Source organism: Perognathus longimembris, chromosome 9 (assembly GCF_023159225.1).
Source record: "Perognathus longimembris pacificus isolate PPM17 chromosome 9, ASM2315922v1, whole genome shotgun sequence".
In the NCBI taxonomy this organism is placed as follows: Eukaryota; Metazoa; Chordata; class Mammalia; order Rodentia; family Heteromyidae; genus Perognathus; species Perognathus longimembris.
In genome coordinates this window covers 50905015-50931227 of record NC_063169.1, presented here as the reverse complement: position 1 = coordinate 50931227, position 26213 = coordinate 50905015, and the positions used below count along the sequence as shown (strand labels likewise).

The 26213-nt window shown below is 38.8% G+C and overlaps 2 protein-coding genes across 2 annotated transcripts; both read right to left on the bottom strand.

The window, feature by feature from the left end:
- Positions 1–8272: 8272 nt before the first annotated feature.
- On the bottom strand, positions 8273–9304 carry LOC125357724 (trace amine-associated receptor 7a-like). The gene has a single exon (XM_048354657.1). It carries the CDS (start codon positions 9302–9304, stop codon positions 8273–8275), a length of 1032 nt encoding a protein of 343 aa, XP_048210614.1.
- Positions 9305–21835: 12531 nt separating this feature from the next.
- LOC125357723 (trace amine-associated receptor 8b-like) lies at positions 21836–22870 on the bottom strand. Its single transcript, XM_048354656.1, has one exon. The coding sequence runs from the start codon at positions 22868–22870 to the stop codon at positions 21836–21838; it is 1035 nt and encodes a 344-aa protein (XP_048210613.1).
- Positions 22871–26213: the final 3343 nt, after the last annotated feature.

Below are 26213 nucleotides of genomic sequence, written 5' to 3'. Positions count from 1 at the left end.
TGACAAAACTGTTCTAAAAAAAGAAATAGACTCCCACAAACTCTAGCACATAAGATTATTGAGAATTGGCTCAAGACATAAATGCCTTATTTCTTTAAATTGATAAATGTGCTTTGTGATCATAAATCCATGTTTTTATTCCCTCGTATGTTATTTTTACCTCTAGATTTCCACTGAGCAGCAGTATGTGATGTGAGAAATAATTGTGAGGTTGAAGGATCTCCTCCTCTTGATTGATCTCTATGTAATAGATCACCTGTATTGCTGGCTAAATGATGAAGACCTTCCAGATAAATAGATGTCATCAAGGGGGAAATCCCAGGGCGGAATCCCCAGAGTGTTAGGTGTGAACCTATAAGAGTATTTTCAGCAGTGATTATTAGGAAAACTACAAAACATATCTTCATTCTGCATCAAATCTAATTACCACTGTGTGTTTAGTTAAGCCAAAGAATTCTTTTTCATCAGTATATAGACTTGAACTACGTACTCTTCTGTTCCTATACATGACTTAGCCACCTTACTAAGGTTTTGTTACAAAGGTGCAGTAGAGGTACTGGTAATCTTTTACAGGTTTTACAGGTAATCTTGTCTATTTTTTATCTTGCTAGAATCTTATCATTTCAGACCCTAGGCATTGTAATATATACCTGTAATCCCAGCATTGTGGAGAAGTGGAGGCAGGGGGATTGCAAGTTAGAGGCCAACCTGGGCTACACAGCTTAGTTCAGTGCCATCATAGGCTACATAGTGAAACCCTTGTCTAAGAAAAGCAAGGGCTGGGGACCTGGCTCAGAGATAGAGCACTTGCCCAGCATGCAGGAGCTTTGTGTTCATTCCTCCGAGCTCTTGGAAAAATGTTTTAGAAATCCATTTCACCATTTGCTATGGCTACCAACAGGTGGACAAGATAAAATGAAGCAGGGAAAACTTGACATTTATGAACTATGTTCCACTGAATTGTTAAAGAACCACAAGTCATTTAGATACAGTAGCTTTTCTGTAGGAAGATCACGACACTGTCACTGAGAGTCCACTGCAGCATCTCCCAATGCACACTCCGACTGTACATTTGTTTGTGGTTCCCGAACACTGGCCTTTCTGCCACCAGTGTTTAAAAACATGTCAAAAAAGGAATAATTAGTAGAAAGCAGGCATGTGAAAATACACTGCTTGGTCAAATGCCTAACCCTGAAATTGTGAAGCACTGTAGATCTAGGAAAGACACTTTTTAAAGCCTTTTTGAAGGAAAGCCAGGACTCTAGCAGTACAGGGCCAAGGCCTTTGAAATACTTGTGAACATGCTTCCTACACTGTCAGAGGGATTAGACCAGGATTGTATATAGCTTAATGGTAAAGTGCTTGCATAGTACTTGTGAGGTTCAGCACTGGAAGAAAAAGGAAAAGGAAAGAAGGAAAGAAAGGAGGGAGGGGGAATTATAAGGGGTACTTAAAAAAATTAGTGCTACTGGTCATGTGATCATTGATCAACTTAATAATACCTTTAGCCAAATACTTGTTCAATTCTTCCAACATTTTCTGATAGTTTGATTTTATAGGTTGATCTCAATTGCTTATGTAGGAAAACTATGCCAGCTTTCTCAAATTTATGGTGTATTAATGTAAATTCTGATAATGCACTGAGATGGACTGTGTGACATTTACTATATACCTGTTACTAGAACCAGTAAAGTCTCTGGTAGCCATGTACTTGATAGCTACGAATGTCTGGAGATATTACTATATATACTTTGGTGGATCAAATTTAACCTTCTTATCGCACTAAGATTATTGTCCTAAGCAAAATATAGGCTTCTGGATACATCTGCCATTTTGAATAGACAAATAACTTTATACCTCCCCTTATCATCTTGAGGTTGATTCACTAATTAATTTTTCTACTAGAAACATACCAGTACATTCCTGTGACTGTGAAAAAACCAAAACCAAAAAAAGACCTATAAAAAATACATGACAAATTATACAGGTCTCTAGGCACTCATACACAATGAGACCAAAGGAGAGGAACATAAAGGTACAATGTCTATGTGCACCTGATCATATAAAATCATATTTATTGAAATAAACTTTTTGAAACGGAAATAAGAGATTTTTTCCTGCCTGTTTTCTTTTCCATTTGTCTTGTTTGTTCATTTATCTGTCTCTGGGGGAGCAAGGAGGACACAGAAATAGAGGGATAAAGAGTGAACAAATGCAGCAGTGGTACTCACTGGACACTATGTTGAAAATGAACCATACAACTTGTGGGTGGGAACAGGGGCGAAAACTGGATGAGAGTAAGAGAAGAGGTGACCTTGTTCAAACAGGAAGATACTTACTCTTCATCTGGCTTATATAACTGTAACCCCTCTGTACATCACTCTTATAATAACAATAAAATACATTAAAATAAAATAAAAAAACTAAAAAAATCCAAACCCACATGTGAGCTCTGTGCTCATACACCTGAGGTCTTGAGAGGGAAACAAACCTGAAACACATAGATAGAGATGGGTACATGAGTATCAATGATGATAAGCACTATAAAAGCAAATGAAAATGCTTCTGAGGACACAGTAAGCACACTGGCAGATCCAGGCAGAGAAGTCCCTAAAAACAGGGACTCTTATAAATGCCACTTACATATTTATAAAATTTAAATTATTTTACATTTATATTAAGCTTATTAAGTCGTATTACACTTACAATATTAAATTATATTAAACTTAATAGAAGAACCCAGGTTAGATAATCCTTCCATGTGTAAGACTAGTAAACAAATAGCACCTCACTCAGTGCTAGGGGGATATATGTAGCTGGAAGTTCTTTCCAAGATCCCTAAAATTCCTGCAGAGTTCACAAAGTCAGACTATATTCTGCAAGTGGCATTGGAACAGGTGAGATGAAGACTAGACAGTGTTTCTATTTCCCTGGAGGTTTTTTATTCTAACACCCAGGACAGAATTCACAGGCAAACTTTGGTTCTTGCATCAGCTAAAGTTTTCGGTGTCTTTTCTACAATCAATCTTCAGTTTACAGATTGTGAACTCCTCACAGACATTCTTAAAACATAGGTTCACTAACTAAGCCATCTCCCCAGTGACTGGGAGTGTGAAATAGTCCTCATTATGGCCGTGGTAAGAGAAGGAGGTGATAATGATGCCCTGTGGTCATGGCAGGAACCACACTCAGAAGATATAATGAGAAGAAGGGGACAAACATTGCCAACTTTCCCTCTGTGGATTAGAACTAGAAGTAACCTAGCCCAAGGCAAGGTCAAAGTGTTGAACTGTAAATGAAGAGCCCTGGGTATTGATTACAGGCAATCCATTTGTCTCAGTAATAGACTAGTTCAGTAATTTTGTGTATTATTGAATCATCCCGATTTATTATTAGCCCAATGTGAATGTGACAGGCATTCATTAAAAATACATATTAGCTGCTTATGAAATACCTGGAGTAGAATGAACCAAAAAAAGCAAGAATCTCCCTTTTTTCCCCCCTCTAATCATAGCCTCAACATCATATTTCCTTTATCCATCCCTCTGTCACACCTCTAGCATGAGTCATCCTTGTCCTGTCACTGTAAGTGTTAAAATGTTTTATTTGAAGGAACCCCAGTTTAAAATGTTGATCTATACCTTTTTGGATGTCTCTATCCTCCCTATTTCCAGAAATCAGGTAAAGCACCAAAGGCTTGGTTTGGGGGGAAGCAAATGCCGCCTCCTCCTTCTCCTTCTCCTCCTCCTCCTCCTCCTCCTTCTTTTTTTTTTTTCCTTTTCTTTCTTTTTTTTGCCAGTCATGGGGCTTGAACTCAGGGCCTGGGAAGCCCTGTCCCTGGCTTCATTTGCTCAAGGCTCTACCCCTTTGAGCCACAGCACCACTTCCAGTTTTTGAGTAGCTGATTGGAAATAAGAGTATCACAGGGACTTTTGTGCTCCAGCTGGCTTTGAACCTCATACTCAGATCTCAGCATCCTGAGTAGCTGGGATTAGAGGCATCAACAATAGTTTGTGGCTTTTTGTTTGTCTTTAATAAGAAAAAATATTTTAATCTTTGTACTTGTAGTGTTATCTTTTAGCTGATAGTGGCTCTGAAACTCAGAGCCTTGTGCTCACTCTGCTGTGCTATAGTGCTGGAGTAACAAATTTAGCCCTAAGAGTCAACTTTTTATTCCTGAATGGTATACTTCTTCTAATATATCATAAAAATAAGCCTTTGTCACAGGTTGAGGTTTTAAAAATACCCAGGTCATTGTTTTTGTGAATTTAAGCTGTACTGTGTTTCTTAAAATCATGTCCTAGAATATCAGAAACATATTTTCTGATAAAACCTGAAACATAAAAATTCTACATTACCATTTTCTATGCATTGTTATGCCCCACTGATTGTTGCCTAACTTATAAATGTCTTATACATATTCAGAAGTACACACACCCTCCCACCAAGAGATATGTTCTCAATTTTTTTCCTCAGATGGTGAGATGAATTGACCTAAGATATTCAGTGTCATCATCCTTCTATGAGACATAGACCAGAGGGAATTTTCCTTAGAAAATGGATCTCTTTCCATACTCTAATAATAACACTTGGCCTCTGCCTATCAGGAATTGATTTCTAACCTGATATGCAAGAGTTGTAATTAAGTATGTACGCTGTAACTAAGTAAATGAGTCAAAGCGAATCATAGTTGTCAAGCTTCAGCTCATCACAGGCTGCAAAATGAGCAGACAATGCCTATATGAGGTAACAGCCTCGGCCTGCCCCCTGCACACATAGAGTAAATGCTGGCTGCTGCCAATCAGGTTGTTTCTGTATGCCATCACCTTTGTGCTGGCTATAAATATTCCACCCATGTGGTGGGAGAAGGCATTTGGAACCATCTTTGTTTTGGAATTCTGAATAAACCAGGTTTACGAATCATTTTTCTTGTGCAGGTATACTTCGATAATTTTCATTTGTCATAGTTTGTTTTTTTAAAACCAAACAACAAAAAATAAACAATAGTTTTACAAGAAGCATTCCACCCATGATCTTGAACAGCCTCAGAGAGTAAACTCACATCATAGTGACACATAGATAAAGGAAACACCCAGACTGTCTGCAGTGGAAACTAATCAGTTTCAGAAATAAATTGCGTTATTCGCAAATTATTATAGACATTATTATGGACAAACAGAGCAAAATTATGCCATGAGATTGTCGTTGAAACCTGAAGGGGTACTTATGTTTATTTGCCTGAAAAAATAATCTTTATTTCCAATGTTTTGTTATTATTTTATTTAGTTTTTTAAAAAAAATTTTTGTCAGTTGTGGGGCTTGAACTCAGGGCCTAGGCACTGCCCCTGAGCCTCTGTGTGCTCAAGACAGGCACTCTACCACTTGCACCACAGTGACACTTCTGGTTTTTGACTGGTTGGTTGGAGATAAGAGTCTCACAGGGACTTTTCAGCCAACTCTAGGAAATGAAATTGTTGTATAAAAATTTGAAGTACAAAATTCCTAACCTGAGCAAATGACTTCCTATAAAACTAAAGCATGAATCTTGGTAGTCAGCCTGATAAAAAAGACACTGTTTTTATTTTTACTATTTTTAATTTTATTTCATTTAAAGACAAATGCATTCCTAGGTAGTTCTCTTTCATGGTCTAAAATAACTGTATAAACTGTATAGGCTTATACATAAAACTAATAGTACAAATATTATTGGAAATATGCTTTCTGGTTCAATTTTATTCTTCTTGAAAATATAGCCATATTTATCATTTCAACACACCAATCTCTTTTTATCTGATAAAATAAAAGATGCCAGGTTTGTAGGCAAAGCCACATTCTTTACAGAATCACATTGAAAGATTAACTTCCATTTTATTAAATGTGGTAGTAGCCACTGCTTCAGAGTAGGGTCTTCTTCAAAATGTGACTGTTCAATTTCTAGAGGAATATGCAGATTTCTTAGTCAAACACCAGCAACGCAGTACGATGAGATGCAGCACACACAACAACGACTGCCCTTCTGATCGGCGAGGAGGCCTTTGGGATGCCTTCCTTGGCAGGGGTCAATTTCTGCATTATGATAAAGCATGAATGACATATAGGGAGGAGCCAGATGAGTACAGCAAGGTCTTATCTAGTGATTCACAGAAATAGATAATTACTCATGAAATATTGACCATTACCCTCTCTTTAAGCATTTTGTTTTGGGCGAAACTGGGGTCTAAACTCAGGGCCTTGCACTTGTTAGGCTGGCATTCTACCAACTTCATCTCTGCCTTTAGCTCTGCTTGTTCTGGTTGTTCTGCTTGATGTTATTTCTTCCTTGGAATCACAATCCACCAACTTTAGCCTTTCCGTCACTACACTGTTGGGATCACAGACACTCACCATTATGTTTGGTTTCCCCACAGGGAGAAGGGCTTTCTCAAACATTTTGGCAAGAACCCAAATCCTTCCAATCCCAGCCTCTGTGGGGTTGACAGGCATGTGGTCTCTACTCAGCTAAGCGTTGACATGGGTCTTCATGAGCTTTTCTTTACCAGCTGACCTCAAATCGTGATTTCCCTAATCTCAGCTTCCCACATAACTATGATTATAGCAGTAAGCCACTAGGACCTGTATTTCGTAGATACCTGTGCCAGGCTAATATTTTAACAATTTGGAGTGGTTGAATTGTTAGATAAATTTGAATATCAATTCTGTCAAGTTAAGTGAATACATAGATTTTATTTACATGATCCTCCAAATTCCACTGAAATGTCCCTTTAAAATATAGGAAGCCGATGGGATAAAAATCTATTGAAGACAATCAGAGAAAAGAATCACTCATTTTAGCACTAAAAAACACCCTGTGGTAGAATGAGACTTGAAACAATGCTTAGAAAGGAGAGGTTGTACCTGTTCTTACGAGACTGGGTAGGAAAATCCAGGTTATGCCTACAAGGCCTAGTGCCAGTACTGGAACACACACTTGGGGAGTGTGGCCTGCATCTTACATTGCTTATATATAACACACATTACTTGTGAGAACAATGCAACTTAAAAAAGTATAATATAGATCATTCTAAATGTTGATTGTCTTCATAATAGTCCATTTGCTTATCACAGAATGATAAAAATCAGGGGTAGGGAAAATGTGGGAAAACATAGTAAGTCTTTTTTTTTTTTGGCCAGTCCTGGGCCTTGGACTCAGGGCCTGAGCACTGTCCCTGGCTTCTTCTCGCTCAAGGCTAGCACTCTGCCACCTGAGCCACAGGGCCCCTGCTGGCCGTTTTCCATATATGTGGTGCTGGGGAATCGAACCAAGAGCTTCGTGTGTAGGAGGCAAGCGCTCTTGCCACTAGGCCATATTCCCAGTCCCATAGTAAGTCTTGACTTGCATTTTCTTAAAGTCTCTTGAATTCAACCACCAACATCCTACAGTTTGAGAGGGAGGTACTTTTAATGAGCAAGTTCAAATAAAATCATTTATGAGAGTTTGCACATTCAAATACCACAAGATTAACATGTACATGGTTTGTAAGTATCTTCTATCTACCTTGACTGATAATGATCCATAGAGTCACCTTTACTTATGTAAATATGCACATGCATACATAAATTTATTAAAAATTTCCTAAATTTAAAGGAAATATGCACTTAATTCACCAAACATTCATTGATTAACCATTATGTTCTAGGCCTAGTGGGAGGCCCTAGATCTAGTTTGAGATAGAAAGAAGAATAAGAAAGGACCTTTTTTTTTTTTTTTTTTTTAGGAATAATAGGCACAACAGCACATTAGAATGTAAAAAAAAAAGAGAAAAGAAAAACCTGTTTCCTAAAATTTAGGAGGCTACATTAAAATGCACCTAGATTCTCTTGTGTAGTAAACTTTTATACATAGGGAAATTGCCTCGATATTGCAAAATACATGTGCTAGTAAAAGTACATAATATTCACAAACATGATCTTATTGTTATTCAAATGATTAACTGATGTTTTTGAAGAAAAGTTAAAGGCATTTTGGAATCTCTATAAAGCTCATGGTAAAGTGTGAATTTGAATTTGTTAAGATTTAAGGCAGAGGCTTAAAGGAACCAAATGATTAAGTAATGCACAACAATAAAATCACATTTATACTTGATGTGTGGACCAACCTTGCATGTAGACACATCCTGACTCTCTAAGTGTACTTCATTTTTTTATATTAGGAAATATAGAACTTGTGAAGTCAATGTTTTTCCCCATGTCTATATTGTACCTCTGCATATTTCCCCGAATGTAAAAGAAAAGCCTACTCAAGAAACAAGTTTATTGATGAAGAATTTCCCTGTAAGATCTTGCCAGTGACAATCAGTTTGATGGCTTTTCGAAACCAAGGATAAAAGAAAGCATAAATCAAGGGGTTCATGGATGAGTTGTAGTAAGCAACCCAAACTAGTATCTCATACACATATGTAGGTGTGATGAAACCCAGGAAGGCATCAATGATGGAATCAATGAAGTATGGCAGCCATGAAATCAGAAAAGCCACCACTGCGATCCCCAGCGTCTTGGCTGCTTTCCTCTCCCGCTTGGCTACTCTGTCTTTGTAGCTGTCTGAGGATGCTGCAGTCTCACTGCTCAGGCTCTCAATTCTCCTTGCCTGTTGTCTGGCAATGAGGAAAATCTTGGAGTAAACAGAAATCATCACAAGAGCAGGGATGAGAAAGAGTAGGAAATTGATCAGCACCCAATTTTGATTGACTGCAACTTGACAGCCCCCCACACACGTGAGGGCATTGACCAGGTCCTCCAGCCCAACTTCATTTGCCCCTGTGTAAAGAAGAGAAAAGCTGTAGGTGATGGAAAGGAGCCAGGAGAAGACAATACAAGTACCAGAAGCAGACACCGTGAACCTGACTGGGTAGATGAGGGGGTCAGTGACAGCCAGGTATCTATCAACAGAGATAAAGCACAAGTGGAAGATAGAAGCATAGCAGAAGGACCCTTCAAAACAAGAGTGGAATCGACAGTAACTGTCTCCAAAGTACCAGCAGCTCTCCACAGACCTGACCATGCTGAAGGGCATCACACACAATCCCACCAGGAAGTCAGCACAGGCCAGAGAGGCGATGAGGAAATTGGCTGGAGAATGCAACTGCTTGAAGTGAAGGATGGAAATCATCACCAGGAGGTTCCCACACACAGCCAGCATGGCTCCAAATCCAAAGAGTGCATAGAGAAGCAGGCGGGGGCCTGGGGAGTAGGAGGTTTTGATGCAGGATTCATTCACGTTCTCATAGCACAGCTGGACAGCTGCTGGTGAGGGCAGATCACTTCTCATGTTTCTCTGTTGTGATTCCTGAAAAGAGTGTCATTCCCTATATCAAGTATGTTACTCCAGTTTACAAAAATCCAAAGAACAGAAATATATCAAGAGTTGCTAAAATTATTTCTCTTTTTTCCCAGAAAAAAAATCCTTTCTTTTATGTTCAGAAACTGATTCTCATCTCATTAAATAACTTCCTCCCTAATATATATGCTTTCACATATCATCATCACCTAGAATGCCATCTGTTTCTTTTAAAAAATATTTCTGTGTATTACCTACATCCTCATAGCTGAGAAATGTTTGTCCTCAGAGCAGTGGTTTCCTCTGTGATGCCTGTTTGGATTCTGTCTTTTATTAGCGTTCTCATCCTAATTTTACAAACCTAAGGTAATACCAAACCACGGTTTACCCTTAGGACATGGTTTAATGATTCGGAATTCCTAAAACCCCTAAGATTGAATCCCCATAGTGTGAGGTGTGAATAGAAAACACTTTTCCATACTGTTATGTTTATTCCAGAACCAAATATATTTCCTGGATGATGACATTTGACTTTTTGTGAGATGGGAAGGAAATATACCTTTCCTGGAAAACCTTGGCTAAGAGTCTTGACAAACTCAATGATGTTCTTATTAATTATTAGAGATTATCGTCTCATATTTTTATTTTAAAGTGTGTTGTATTTTTATGAGAACTGTTTATTGATCTCATACTGACTTAAAAGCTCTCTCCGATATGCTTTTATACCTTCTAGCATTGATTCATGTTGAAGAAACAATATGCATGTATTACATAATATTATCAGCTATATATGTTAGTGTCTGTAGCATTTCAGGCTTAGTTTTAATAATTTTGACTTGGAAAACCATGAGAGTAGAATACAAGGTATTCTCTTCAAGGCGTTAAACAAGGGAATTGAAGTAACGAGAACTTCTAATGTTAGTTTGTAATAGAAACTAGTGGAAAGACATTTTAATAAATATCAAAAGGTTCTTTAGAATGTGGAGATGATGATATTTGGCTCTCATACATTGGAAAAACTTCCTTGTCTTCTGAGAACTCTAAAGCAGAACATATGTTTCTCTCTGTTTTGTGGGAAAGGAATGGAAGTCACAGACAAGGTTTCCCTCTATTGCCTAGGCTGGTCTACAATTCTGGACTCAAGCTATGATCTTCCTGCCCCTGTCTCTTTAGTACTGTGAATGACACTGCACCTGGCCTTGATGTGAGTTATCATAAACTTTTTCAGTGACACCTCCTGGACATCATATAAAGTCAGGTTCTTGATATTGAGATACGTTTTCAAAGATTTTAATTCAAATTTTCTTACTAGAGAATTAAAGCAACTTTCAGTTTCATCTGCATATTTGAGCAGGCATTTCCCCTTTGTTTATTCAACTCAGCACATTGTTATCCTTTGATGTTTGCCTACTTTATAGGATACAAAGGTAACCTGTCACGAATTACATTTGTAGGACTAAGGAGAGAATGGACATATTTTCATACTTATATCAATAAATTCTTCATTTTTCTATTTAGTTGCACACTGTCCACTTTATTATTTAGACATTTTGTCTTAAATTTGGACTGCTGACAAGCATAATTTTTGTTAGTTATTTCCACATGACCTTTAAGAAGTATAATTACTAGTTCATTAATTATGGCAATTAATGGGATTCCTTGTTCCAGTTCCATATATGCTTGTACGCTGGTTGAGCATGTGTTCCTGTCAGGGTTCTTACTCCGCTCCCCTAATCTCTCTACACACCACACTTCCCCTAAGTCTACTTCCCAGTCCATGATAGTCCCTCTCCATTTCAGGTTGTCTCTTTTGTCCATTTTAATATTTTTTTACAATTCCATAAATAATTATTTTGATCATTGCAAATGAATGATCTATTTGGTGGTACTCAAGACCTTCACAATATTGTAGTTTTCTTAATTGGTTTATAATCTTCACTAGTCATATAGAAATTCTTGTCAAAACAGCAATATTACATTTAAGCTTCTATGCTTTTTAGTGTTGGTTGTAACCTGGATCTATTTTCCCAAAAAACCTTTCCTTCTTATGTTACAGTGCCCAATTTGATTACATTCACCTTAATGACAATACTTTTAGTAATTACAAAAGTTCAATGTAGGGGAGAGGAGGGATTATTTTTCACATGTCATGTTGGCCAAAAAACAACTCAGGATATGTTACTGTGGCTTATTGAAGTATCAGCCCATTGAAGAAGGAAGGTATGGAGGAAAATGATTACTGAAGTTCATATTGCTAGAGATGGCTTAGGAAAAAAATCAACCTACATATGAAAGACTCAAATTTTTTATGCTTTCTTTTTTGTTTTTCCTGTCTGAATGTCTTCTTTAAAGCTTCTGGTTTTCTCTGGGTATTAACTTTGGTCTGAAAAATCTTCCCATATTTACCCATCTTTGAGTACAGATATGATCTTTTGGTTTAAGTAGAAAAAAAAAAAAGAGGGGGCTGAGTCAAAAGGTGTGCATAATAATTAAACTGTCCTGGCCAATGAATGGCCTGGTTGGTCATTTGGGAGGGGCTCCAGAGAAGTTGTTGCTGTCATCGTTTTAAGATAGCAATCGGGTCAGAATAAATAAATCACTGTTGCCTGGAAGATGGCTTATCTTGCAGACTATGCCTTCTCTTGGGGGCCATTTCTTTCTATCTCCTTGTAAACATTTTATTGATGACAAATTCTGTCTTTCCTGGATTCCAAACTGATTTCAAAGGGACCACCAATCTTGTCTTGGTTTTAGTTTAAAAACAATAATAATTAAAAAAAACCAAAAACGTTTCTCCTCCACAGGAAGTAGCATGGACTTGAGTCAGAAGCCCAAAGGATTGTACTTTGTTTCCCTAGTGGAGGCTCTGATAACATCTTTTTTTTATATCTAACATTTCCTGCAACACGAAATTGCTTAGTTGTATGGACTAATAGCCCTATACATCACGCTCCCATTGGCTCAAACATTCACACAGAGTTAGCAGATATTTTTCTCACCCAGTGTTGGAGAGAGGGAAAACACACTATTTTATTAAAGCCCTTGATGTACTAGGTACCTTTGCTCATGCTGCCTGACCGGTTTATTTTCAATGTAATGATCTTCAAAAAGATGTCTAAGTGGTATTTCATGTTTCATTGCTGATGTTATTGGCTCACTTTTAGGTTTATATTTTTTGTCATGTGATTTGGATTTTTATTATTTTCAATAGGGAGAGTTGTTCAGTTGTTTCTATTTTGCACTCTTCCTTATCTCCAACAAAGTACATATTTAGTTTCTTGGTTATTTAGAGGTTAGGTTGTCTCCATCTAACCCTGCAAGTCCCCAGATGACAATTATTCTCTACAATGGTGTTTGGATTCTTCTGCTGTTACACTGGAAGTGTCATAGATTCACAAAAAAGGTTCTGGGAAGCTCAGTCCAGAACCTGGCTGGTAATTTGTGTCTATGTTCTAACATCTTTCGGGGCAAGCAGTTACTATAAGCCTAAATCCTGGGAAGAACTGGGGAAAAAATTACAGAATTGTAGCATCCTTTTACATGTACTGGCATGTGAGGAATTTCATTCTCCTGGTAGACATAAAGCAGTGATCTTATATTATTTCCTATCTGTATGGGGAGACTTCAGGTTGCTTGAAAGGAGACAAATTGCTGGACTCCCCTTCATCTTCTGAACCTAAAAATCATTCAGTTGTCATTTCCAGCCCTGTTTTAATATTGCTTTGGTTTCATTCCTTGCATGTAGAGATTATTCTGTTTACAGATATTTTTTTCTGATTTTTTAATTTTTATTTTTATTGTCAAGGTGATGTGCAGAGGGGTTACAGTTACATACATAAGGCAGTAAGTACATTTCTTGCCAAATGTTACCTCCTCCCTCATTTTTCTCCCACCTTTCCTATTCCCAATATCCCCCACCCAGAGTTGTATAATTGGTTTACAGAATATTGTCTAGTATGTATTCCTGTTGCATTGGTTTTCCTTTTACCATTTGTCTCACCATTTTGATGTTCCCCTTCCCTTCCCTAGTTCAAATAAACATATATACAATAACCAGGGTACCAAAATCAAATACAGTGACAACAAGGGTAAAAACCCTAGGGAAGGCAAAGGCACAATTTCACATAGTACATTGAAATTAATAACAATACTGATAAACCACTTATTTCCATTGTTTATGAATTTTATTGCACTATCTTTCTTTCTTATATGCTTGCCCTTCCTATGTCATTAAGAAATAACATGCTTTAGGTATATAATTGAAAGACATGTTCCTGAAGAGAAACCAATAGATAAAGCTAACTTCATGACCAAGTTGAAACTGAGATATGGCTAATGCTGATATGGATTAGGTTTTCAATATTTTGGATTACTAATTTTTATGGTGATACAGATAGTCAATCAGTAGAAACAAACTAAAAGGGGTTTAGTCTAGGTTCCCCAGAAGCCAGCTCAAACATAAAGACTCCCATGAATGAATTTCCCTTAGGAAATAAAGGAGAGTGGCAGGAGTATGCTATAGATGGCAAAGAGTCTCTTGACAGGGGAGAGAGAAGATGGCATCCTAGGAGAAACTGAACCAATAGTGGGAGAATGTACCATATCGTCTTTCTCCCAGATTGGTACAGAGCTGGCAGGTTACACATCAGTTCTTGCTATTTACTACCTTAGAGTGGCTTCTAAGAGCTAGCATTTCTTCAGATCTACCCCCTTATAATGGGGGTTCTTGATGTGAACTCAGATGTAAAAGATCTCAGCCAAAAAGCATTCTGGTGCTGGCAGTTGCAATTCAGTCTGTGTGAAAATTTATTTTCAGTCATATAATATGCATATATTATAATTTTGTAACAGTGAATTTCTTTATCTATTCTTTCTCTCACTGCATTGCACTATTAGTCACTTCTAAATGAGTATTTATATGATGTGGCCATATCTGGACCCTACAAAGAATTTTTCTAATGTTTTCCTTCCATGTGCTGTTGATAACGATTTTATATTATATTAACTAAGGAAACATGAGAAATCATAACTTAAGGGGATCTTAAAAATCCATAAAACTTTGTTATAATGATCAACATTAACATGCCCCAGTGTTTTAGTTTATATTTTCTTGAATAATAATATTGAAAGGTATGACTTTGATCAAGATATATTATATTCATGAACTACTTTGTTAAATTACAACTCCTTGGTACATCTAGTTTAATATAAAAATAAAAAGATGATTAATAGAAAGAATGTCAGATTTAACCAAGTCTTCTTTTTTCAGTGCTGGGATCAATCTCTAGCTTAACATTTGCTCAAGTACACTACCACAGAAATGCATCCTCAACTCTCAAACCTGTTGATGAGTTTCTTTAGAATCCTGTCCAATTCTAATTCACCCAACTATAGCCAGTGAGGTAACTGAGTATAGTAATTCTGTTATATTCTTGTGCAATCAGAAAGCCATGATGGGCCTATATGGCTTACTCATACTTAAAAAAAACTATTTTGAAAGATGTGGAAGACTTTAATCTCTTACCTTTTTGCCTTTATGTAATGTTTAACATAACATGCTTATTCAAAACATGCTATTTAGAATGACATTGAGGTGTTGAGCATCATTCATAACAAAATGTGTTACTTGCTTGCAGGGATAATTCATTTTTCACTTACTTATGAACCATCACATTCATAATTTAACTTATCAACATGGCAATTCTAGAAAAATGTGTTGAAAAGAGACTATTGTCCACCTCTTTCATTTATGTTTCTTTACACACTCTAAAAATACCACGTTATCATTTGTATATTATGACAGGCCTATTCAGAGAGGTAAGTGATGGCATGAGACACAGCTCCTATTATCATCTTACTACTAGTGTACTTATTCAATTTGCCAGTCCAATCTCCATTTAGAAAAAATTAATTCAATTGTCAACAAAAGGTTCACACGTTCCATCAAAAAATGAGTCAGGCACTAGTGGCTCATGCTGTAATCCTAGCTACTCAGGAAGCTGAGATATGAGCATCATGATTCAAAGCTAGCCCAAGGAGCCAAGTCTGTCAGACTCTTATCTACAATTGACTACAATAAAAGCTGAAAATGAAGATGTGGCTTAAAGTAGTGGAGTCCTAGCCTTGAGCCCCAAAACTCAGAGAAACGATTCAGGGCCTGAGTTCAAGCCCTAGGACCCGCAAAAACAACAATAACAACAACAAAACCTTTCTTACCCCCCAAATAAATCTCTTTTAACTCTCTGTTTAGCTCTCTCGGGTCTTGGGCCACATGAAGGTGAGAGGATAACCAAACGCAAGTGACCAACATGAAGTTCCACTCTTGGTAATTGATCCTCCACTCACTCACAGACTTTAGCATCCCAGACATTTATGGACCTCAATAATAGGATTTCAGATGTGCTGCTATATTATCCTCAAAATTATCTTCCTTAAAGAATATAATAGCTAAAATGCATTTTATCCTTAGCTATTCCTGACACAGGTATTTACATTTAATTATGTTCTTAACTTGTTAGATAGAATTAAAGGCCCAATTGGAAACCAATGAAAAAAAAGTACCTTAATAATTTCAAGTATTGCTTTCATAGATAATATAAACACAAAGGAAAAAGTTTATCTAGATCTACCCCAGCATAATTTTCTTTGATATTTGTATAAAATATCTTAGATATGAATTCCAAAATGCCTTTTACTAAATAGCCATCATAAGATATTCCCCAAAGCAAAACATACAATTCAAGAATGGATTTCTATGTTATTTTTTATATGTTTTAATATTTTAAAATAAAATTTGTACTTCCTTTTCAGGATTTGTACAAGTCTGGACCATGAATCTTTTCAGGGAAATAAAACCCAGTGTTCCTCCACCCATTCCCCCAGCACTGTGTCTAGTCTCCCAGTCTTTCATTTGAATTAGCCACAGCCAACTTCAGTCAGAAAATATTAAATGTAAAATGCCAGAATTGAAAATTTTATATTTTTAATTGAGCACCATTTTGAGCATCATGAATCCTCCCTTTGCAAACTGTATGCATACTCTACACCTACTAGGTGCTTGGTTATTAGGTATCTCTGTTATCAGCCTTGTACTAACACAGAACATTTATTCCCTTCAATATGGTTCTGAAGCTTATCATAAATGATGTTGTGAATTCAATCTGTGAGTTTACCAAAGAGAAATCTTAGCATGCTTCTTCTAAGTGAAAAAGTACAAGTTCTTCATTGAATAAAGAAAGAAGAAAGTGGATGTTGAGAATGTTTGTATTTCTGCTAACAGCAAACATATGAAATTGTAAAGGAAAAAATAAACTTGTTCTAGCTTCTTTATTACTCCTCCAACTCCGCAAGTTGCATTTGCAGCACCTGATGAATAATTATCAGTATCACTCCATCTTATCACTTGTGTTGTACCATTTCACATTATCACAAGAACAGAGCTAAGCAAACCACAATAAAACATTTTACAAGAGAAACCATATTCATATAACTTTTACAATAGTATTTTGCTATCATTCTTTCTGTTAGTTATTATTAAACGCTATTGATTGCTTGTTGTTTTTAATTTAATAATTAAACTTCTGCATAGGTCAGTATACATTTTAAAAGTACAGTATGAATCAAGTTCAGAACAACCCAAGGTTTGGTGCATCTACAGGGTTTCATGGGATGTATAACTGAAGATAAAAAGAAAATATGGTACATATTATTGTTAAGTGACAAAAACTATTGGCAAAAATTGCAGAAGTGAATTTCCCACTATGTCAGATGACTTTGCTTGGCAGGATTCCCATTTTCAAATTTCTGAACAGTGTCTGTAGTTTCTATGTGATCCCAAGGATGAGTGGCTGGTCTCACAGTATTGTATGAGAACATTGCAAGAATCTTGCCCACCAATAAACATAAAACATTTAATTTCTTTCCTCTAAGACACCTAAGATACACAAATATTAAAGGGTGGGGAAGAACACACTGAACAGCAGCAAAAAATTGTCTCATGGGAGTGTTATCACTGAGGTGCCAGACTTTGAAGTCAGGCCCCACCACGTGAACCCCATTTTAGAATCGAACCCTGAGCCAATCAGATTTGTACCTGTGTGCTAATCTTGCTTGCACAGCTGATTGTTGTAACCTTGTTCTTTGCCTTTATAAGCCCTGTGTAATCACAGCTCGGGGCTTCCTCCTAACCTCCGCTGTGTCGGTGGGTAGGACGAGGCCCGAGTTGGCAGCTCGTTAAATAAAGCCTTGCCTTGCTTTTGCATTTCGGAGTGTCTGAATCTCGGTGGTCTTCTTGGGGGTGGTCTTGCAACTTGGCACAACATTTGGGGTTTCGTCCGGGATAGCCCCAGAGACCCCGAGATCCCAGACTCCGAAGGTAAGAAAACAGCGCTGTTCATTTGTCTTGTCTGTCTGTTTTGCTTTTGCTTATACTTGTAGGGCGCGAGTCAGTTTGGTTTTTGGCCGGAACTGACCAGGAGGGCCTCCTAAACGAGACTCAACCCGCCCACCTTGTACTTGGGTCTGCTCCTTCTGCTTATCTGGCAGGAGGTTGTGGGCCAACTTGGGTCCACTCCTCCTGTACCCTGGCAGGAGGTTGTGGGCCAACTTGGGAGATCTCCAACTCGTAACTCGGGTCCACTCCTTCTGCACCCTTGCAGGAGGTTGTGGGCCAACTCGGGTCCACTCCTTCTTGCAGGAGGTTGTGGGCCAACTCGGGTCCATTCCTTCTGCACCCTTGTAGGAGGTTGTGGGCCAGCTTGGGAGATCTCCAACTCGTAGCTTTTCTTAGGCCTGTGTGTTTTCCTCCTTTTGTATTATCTTGAGGACCTCCATCTAGCCCCCTAGACTTGATCCTAGCTCACTGGAGGGAGAAGGAGATAGCTCAGAACCAAGGTATGGCCCTTAAGAAGGAAAAGTGGATCACCCTGTGCAAGTCAGAATGGTCCACCTTTGAGGAAATTGAGGGAGCTTTGACATAGGGAGGAAGCACGGAGGAGGAAATGTTTCCCGCTCCATGCTCCCCACCCCAGTTAACTCTACAAGAGGAGGACTCTGAGGAAAATGTTTCAGCTGTGCCCTCCGCTCCGGAGGGTCCTGCCCAGTCAACTCAACGGCACCGACAGCCCAGGACACGGACGCATCAGCTCCAAGTCCAAGTCCTGACCCGCAGCCGCCGACGGGGTGGATGTAGGGCCAGCCCAAGCCACCCACAGGTGGCAGGGAGTGACCTCACCATGCTGCGTTGTCATCTCTGTGTTGTTTGTAAGTCTAACAGTCTCTTTTGTGTCAAACCTGCATAGCTCATTGGAAAGATGTACAGGCGATGGTTCACAATCAGAGTGTGAGTGTCCACAGAAAGAACTCTAGGGGGACCCCCACCCAGCCTTCTTAAGCAGAAAATTGTTTGGTGCGCTAAAATGTTTTACTAAGACTAAAAATGTTTTACTAAAACTATCAAGCCCTGGAAAATGAGGCTGGAGAATGCTAAAATCATTTGTTAAAGGTTTTTGTCTTAAAATGTACGGCCGATGCTTATTCAGCGTGCTTTAAGATCTTTTGAAAATGTGTGTGTGCATGTGTGAGTGTGAACATGTTCAAGACTGCAGTATGATGCAAAACTAAGTTTAAATTCAAAGGTCTTCATGCCATGCAGTAACTGGGACTGAAGAAAAAAAAAAGGCTCTTTTGAAACAAGCAGCACGTAAGCAAAGGGCGGCACCTGGTTTCAGATTGCCTGTGAGCTTCAGTTTTTCTGATGCAGATAAAAGCTAAAGTGTTGTGTTAGTGTTAAAAAGGCTTTGGAAATCAAGAATACATTTCTAGATAAGAAATTTGGAAGTAAAATTGTCCTAAATAATTATTGCAAAGTGAGAAAAGGAGAATTATGGCTACCAAGATGTTTAATTGCCATTCCAGCTTCTTTGTAGGTTTTTTTGTAACAGTTTCCAGCAGGCCCACAGAGAAGCACAGGTGATTCCTACAAGTTTGTCAAGATCTAATACTGACCCTTAATAAGTTCCAGGTAAGAGAGCATGCTTAAAAACTACTTCTGTGTGGACCACCTTGTTGCTTATAATTGGAGTAAAGTGGCCCCTTATAAGACTCATTGATCTGAATCTGCGGTTCGAAGCCAGCCCGGGCAAAGAAAGGTCCCTGTGAGAGGCTTGTCTCTAATCAGCCAGCAGAGTGCTGGGAATGGAGTAGTGTGGAGCTCAAAAGTGGTACGGTGCTAGTCTTGAGCTGGGGAGCTGAGGGACAGCACTCAGGCCCTGAGTCCAAGTCGAAAGTCACTCCTCCTGGGACAAAAGTGATGGAGCATCCAGAGGCAGTAAGCCACTGCTTGGATGGCAGAGATGGTGTCAGATCCTAGAGTCACTACTGTTGGCCTTTCAAAAGTTAAAGCCGGGAAGTCCTAGAAGAATAGTTCATAAGCATGCCTTTCCAATGCCCATGTCTGTCTACTGGGCAGGAATTTGCCAGTCATCTGTGATAGTGGTTAGTAAGGGGAAGTTTGTCAAATGAGAGAATAGATTAAAATCTCACCCTCCCCCCCCCCGCATTTACTCAAAAGCTCTGATTGGCAGTAAGAATTTTAAGTTGATACATCTGTTTAGGAAAGAAAGCTTGTAGACCTGAGATTGTGTTGTGTTCTTATTGAGATCTGTTAAAGGCCTGTCAGCTTGCCAATGCCCCCAATCAACAGATTAACCACGGTGGAGGGGACCCTGGACGGCATCACCACTTGGGTTCATTGCTTCCATGCCAGGCCAGCTGACCCCTTTGCCCTGGATGACAACTACCGTGATGGAACATGGGAGGTCTCCAAGCACCCAACTCAGCCGCTTCGCCTTCGCCTCAAGAAAAGAAAGTTAGACTGAATATTGTTATAATTTTCTTTTTGCCTTCTTTCCTTACTACCCTGGCTAGTGTTGATGTCATTTTGGCAGCTCACTCCAAAGTGAGGTGACCCCCTTATTTTAGGTAGTTTTGAGCTTGCTCAGGAATACGGGTATAGCCACCCGACCCTTAGAGCACAGTTGAGAAGTTTATGTATTATTTTGTTGCTTACATTTGGATACTAAACACTATAGAGCTAATGGTAAGTCTGTATAGCTGAAAGTTAATTTTCAGTTTGCAGCAATCCTGCAGTCCCTTGGAAAAGTAGACTAAGGTTATAGGTTCCTGGCTAGGTAAGGTCAACGCCCCTGAGTCAGCCTGAAGAAATTACAGAAGATGGATGATCTTCACCCATCAGCCCCCCTTTAAAATCAAGGGACCAGAGTTGTTTTTGGGAAGATGAGGCAGGATAAACTAGAGACATGCAGAACAGAGGTACAGAGAATATTCTTGTAAGAAATGGTGACAGGCCCTTTGGTTACTACATTGGGTCCTACTGGCCCATGCCTTACCTCTATATCATCCCCTAGACATGCAAGCCATTGAAATGGACAGAATGGAGCCATGATTGGCTCCCAAGGTACCAAAAAGAAAAAGGGGGAAATGAGGTGCCAGACTTTGAAGTCAGGCCCCACCACGTGAACCCCATTTTAGAATCGAACCCTGAGCCAATCAGATTTGTACCTGTGTGCTAATCTTGCTTGCACAGCTGATTGTTGTAACCTTGTTCTTTGCCTTTATAAGCCCTGTGTAATCACAGCTCGGGGCTTCCTCCTAACCTCCGCTGTGTCGGTGGGTAGGACGAGGCCCGAGTTGGCAGCTCGTTAAATAAAGCCTTGCCTTGCTTTTGCATTTCGGAGTGTCTGAATCTCGGTGGTCTTCTTGGGGGTGGTCTTGCAACTTGGCACAACAATCACAATTCAGATTGAGTGTGTTATGGGGTTTATTGTGTTACCCAAATGTAAATGTTGATATCCAAACCACAAGGACTGCAGATTTTAAAGAAGTAATTAAGGTAAAATGAGGTATTTGGTTTGGGCCAGAATTTAAACTAACAAGTGTCTTAGTAAAAAGAGATAAACAGGACACTGGTCAAATACTGAAGAAGACAATGTGAAGGAAGAGACACCAGCAAGCTTACCAGTGAAAACTATTCCTATAGAGAAACATTTGAAGGTCCTTTTATGCTTCAAACTGTGAAAGCAAGTTTCTGGAATTCAAGCCACAGAGTGTGGCATTTTGTTGAGCCAGCACTGGCAAACTAGTGAAGTACTTCACAAGAAAAAGATAGATCATGCAAAGTTAATTGAGAATTGAGCATAAAAAAGATGATAGAAATTTGACATCAAATATAAGATTCATAACTCAGGGAATTGAAAGAAATAAGTGAATATAGCAAGGATATACACAAAACTTTAATACATATGGCATAATTAAACCATTTTTAAATATTGTTTCAGTGCATCAAATATTCACACATTTAATAATTTAAGTTTCCAATAATTATCATCCAGATATTTTTAAAATAAGGTTCTGAATTTTAAAAAGGTTTTTAAATTTAATTATTTATCCTTAATCACAGATGCATTAACTTGCAAATAAGTTACTCCCTGGTAATGGTCCCATTTAGTCTGAAAATAAACTCGTAGTTGATGAACTACTCTTGAAAATTTCCCCTTTTAAAATAAGTTTTATAGCTTTCCTAAACCAAGGATAAAATATAGCATAGATCAACGGATTCAGAGTTGAGTTGTAATAAGTAATCCAGCAACAAATTTCATAAACAAAGGCAGGGGTGATAAATCCCATATAAGCATCAACTAATGTATCAATTGTGTATGGTAGCCACGAGACCATAAATGCTACCACCGCCACCCCCAGAGTTTTGGCTGCTTTTCTCTCTCTCTTGGCCACTCTGGCTTTGTAACTCTCTGAGGATGAGTCTGCATTGCTGCTACCCACAGTACTTTCAATTTTTATAGCTTGTTCTCTAGCGACCAAAAATATCTTAGTATAAACAACGATCATAACAAACGTGGGTATTAAGAATAGCAGAAAATCTACCAAAACCCAGTCTTGATTGACAACTATTTGACAGCCACCTACACAGTTGAGGGCAGTTACTAAGCTCTCCATCCCATCATCACTGATACCTGTGTAGAACACAGCACCACTGTACAGCAGGGGCAGCACCCAGGAGATGCCAATGGAAACTCCTGTTACAGACATTGTGAACTTGGTGGGATAGGTGAGAGGGTCAGTGACGGCGATGTACCTGTCAATGGAGGTGAAACACAGGTGGAAGAGAGAGGAGTAGCAAAATGCTACATCACAGCAACTGTGAATGGTGCAAAACTGGGCTCCAAAATACCAGCAGCTCTCCACAGACCTGACCATGCTGAAGGGCATCACGGTGAACCCCACCAAGAAGTCAGCACAGGCCAGAGAGGCGATGAGGAAATTGGCTGGAGAATGCAGCTGCTGGAAGTGCAGAACTGAAGTCATCACCAGGAGGTTCCCAAACACTGCCAGCACAGCCCCAAAGCCAAACACTGAGTAGAGGACCATCCTGGGTCCAGGTGAGTAGGGAGTCTTGATACAGGATCCATTCACATTCTCATAGCAGAACTCCAACCCTGGCTGCAAGACATGGCTGCTCATGCTGCTGCTGGTGGAGGCTTGCTTATGTCTGTCCTTGCTTTTGGTAGACAATAATACCTTTGAGTTATAGCAACCAAGACAAAAATCATACTACCTACCTATTTATCTATTTTTAGGTATTGCTTAAATTATACCCTTTGAACATACTAATTAATAAGCCATGGAAAACCACAGAAAATCACAGTCTTTATCTTTAATCACATAATCTCTAGTAAGGAAAATCTCTACTATGACATTTCATCTCTCTGGGAATCAAAACCCTGAATAAGTCCAGTGATTGTGTTTCCATACCTGGCTGTTTTCTTCTGCACACGTTTTCTTTGCAAAGGATAATCCCAAGGAAATAAATATTGAGAAGTCCCCCTGTTAATAGGCTTCTGCCTTCTAGGATGTTTTAGGAAGCCAGCCAAAGCATTTCACCTTTTATACATTCCTCCCAAGGAGTCCCTACAGTACGAGGTGTGATTCAGGGAAGGAAACTTACTTTTCATAATTATAACTAATGAATCTCCAATACAATGTCATTCTCTTTGCTCAACTACTTTATGGAACACATGTACTCTCCATTATCAAGATGCTTAAATCCAACTGTGCTGCAAAAATGCACCCCAGAATTTGACAATGTATTGACCATTCCATATTTTCTGACTGCCCTTCAGTCTTCATGGTCTGGTAAAAAAAATATATAAGTAAAGAAGGAGGAATGAGGCCTGTGTTCAAAAATAAAAGGAAAGAAATATCATGAAAGGCTGTACAAGACCAAGTCTTTTCTTTCTGTTATGTCACTATAACATCACACTTCTTATTTATTTATTTATTTACTTACTTATTTATTTATACTGGTACTGTAGCTGAAACATGGAGCCTAGCTCTGTTGCTTGTCTTTTTTGCTCAAGGCTGCATCTCTATCCCTTGGGCCACATTGCCCACTCTGGCTTTTTACTGGATAATTGGACATAAGATTATCGTAGATTTGTCTTACTGTGATGACTTTGAACAGTTGTTGTCAATTCTCAGACTATAGGTTAGCAAGGATTATAGACATAAGACAGTGCCCCCAAGATTACAGATTTTCACTGGATGATTGAAAACCTCCCAGCTGCCTGGCAGCTGAGATTCCAGTCAGCCACCCATTGCAGGTTCCCCACCCCAGCTGCTGAACAAATGAGACATGGCAAGTATGGAAAGAAAGAAGCTGATACAGACAGTAACTTTTGTCATTGACTTGCCTCAGCTATATAACAGAAGAACTCCAAAGGATTACAATGTCCATCCCATTCTTGGACTAGCAAGGAAAGAACCTTTCCACTCTACGTAGCTCATAGTTAAATGTTGACTTGATTTTGTGGCATGAGATCAACAAGCTATACCTGGCCCCGAGACTAAGGACAGCAAAAGATAAGAAGGCAGATGTTGAGGGTGGAAGGGAAAGTTCATGGTGCCGGGGTTGGAGGAAGCAGGTGGCTCAGTTATTGGGAGGGAGGAGACATGGTGGAAATAAAACCACAATTGAGTCAATGTTTGGAGCATCCAGTGTATCTTCCATTGCCCTTCTTGACTTTATTTAATAAAATAAAAAACACAGGTGTGAGCGCTTAGCACCCAGCTATACAGTTTTTACGGCAGCACATAGATGTAGCTTTTTATCCCACATTTTTTTTTTCTCAAATTTTTATTATCAAACTGACGTACAGAGAGGTTACAGTATCATACGTTGGGCATTGGATACATTTCTTGTACTGTTTGTTGCCTTGTCCCTCATGCCCTCCTCCCTCCCCCCCTTTCCCTCCCCCCCCCCAGGTGTTCAGTTCACTTACACCAAACAGTTTTGCCAGTATTGCTTTTGTAGTTATTTATCTTTTTTTACCCTGTGTCTCTCGAATTTGGTATTCCCTTTGAATTTATCCCACATTTTTTTATTTTTATTTTTTTAATTTTATTTATTTATTTATTTATTTATTTATTTTTTGGCCAGTCCTGGGCCTTGGACTCAGGAACTGAGCACTGTCCCTGGCTTCTTCCCGCTCAAGGCTAGCACTCTGCCGCTTGAGCCACAGCGCCGCTTCTGGCCGTTTTTTCTGTATATGTGGTGCTGGGGAATCGAACCTAGGGCCTCGTGTATCCGAGGCAGGCACTCTTGCCACTAGGCTATATCCCCAGCCCACCCACATTTTTTTAAAGAAAGAAATATTCAGAATTTCTCTCCAACACCATGAGGTTTGGCTTTCAGAATTTTTTTTTATTAGATTAAAATTTTTTATTGTAAAGGTGATGTACAGAGAGGGTACAAGTGTGGTAATAAGGTTATAAGTGTGGTAATGAACACATTCCCTTTGACTTTCAGCAATTTTTCTTCTTTATTGTCAAAGTGATGTACAGAGGGATTACAGTTTCATATATAAGTCAAGTACATTTATTATCCAACTTGTTAACTCCTCCCTCATTTTCCCCGCCTCCCTCCTCCCCATTTCCCTTGCCTTCCATCAATTGTACAGTTGGTTAATAACAATTGGTTTTGTAAGTATCACTATTGCAATGGTTTGTCTTTTTTTCCCTTTATCTCTCAATTAGGTATTCCCTTTCCCTTCCCTAGTTCCAATACACATATATACGGTATCCGGGATACTAAGATTGGTTACAGTAATAGCAGGAGTTAAACCACAGGAAGGGAATTTGAGAGAAAAAAAGGTACAATTTCACATGGCATGTTGAAAATAACTACTACAACGATATACCACTTATTTCCATATATTGGGGTTCATTTCGCTTAGCATTATCTTATGTGTTCATACTGGCATAGCTATTGAGCTTTTGTGATCTTCTGCTAGAACTGTCCGAGACATGTATCCTAGACATGATTTTTCCCTATGAAGGAAACCAAAGAATCCATGTTTCTTTGGATATGGCTCACTTCACTTAGTATGCTTTTTTCCAAGTCCTATCATTTCCTTACAAATGGAGACATATCATTCTTTCGGATAGAGGCATAGAATTCCATTGCATATATTTACCATATTTTCTTGATCCACTAGTCTACTGAGGGGCATCTGGATTGGTTCCATATTTAGCAATTACAAATTGCACTGGTGGCTTTGGGTGGTCATGCTTGTAATATTTGGGGTAGATGCCCAGATTTTCAGAATTTTTGTTCCTCCCTGTCAACATTGATGATACAATATTATATAGAAAATTCCAGAAAATAAAGATTTTACCTATTGCATATAAAGTGCTATTCTGAGCAGCATGACTCACCCTTCTGGTTAGTTTATGCAAGATAAACATACCATTTCACACTAGTTACTTAGCCATAAGGGAGTCAGATCAGCAGTCCTGATACTGTATG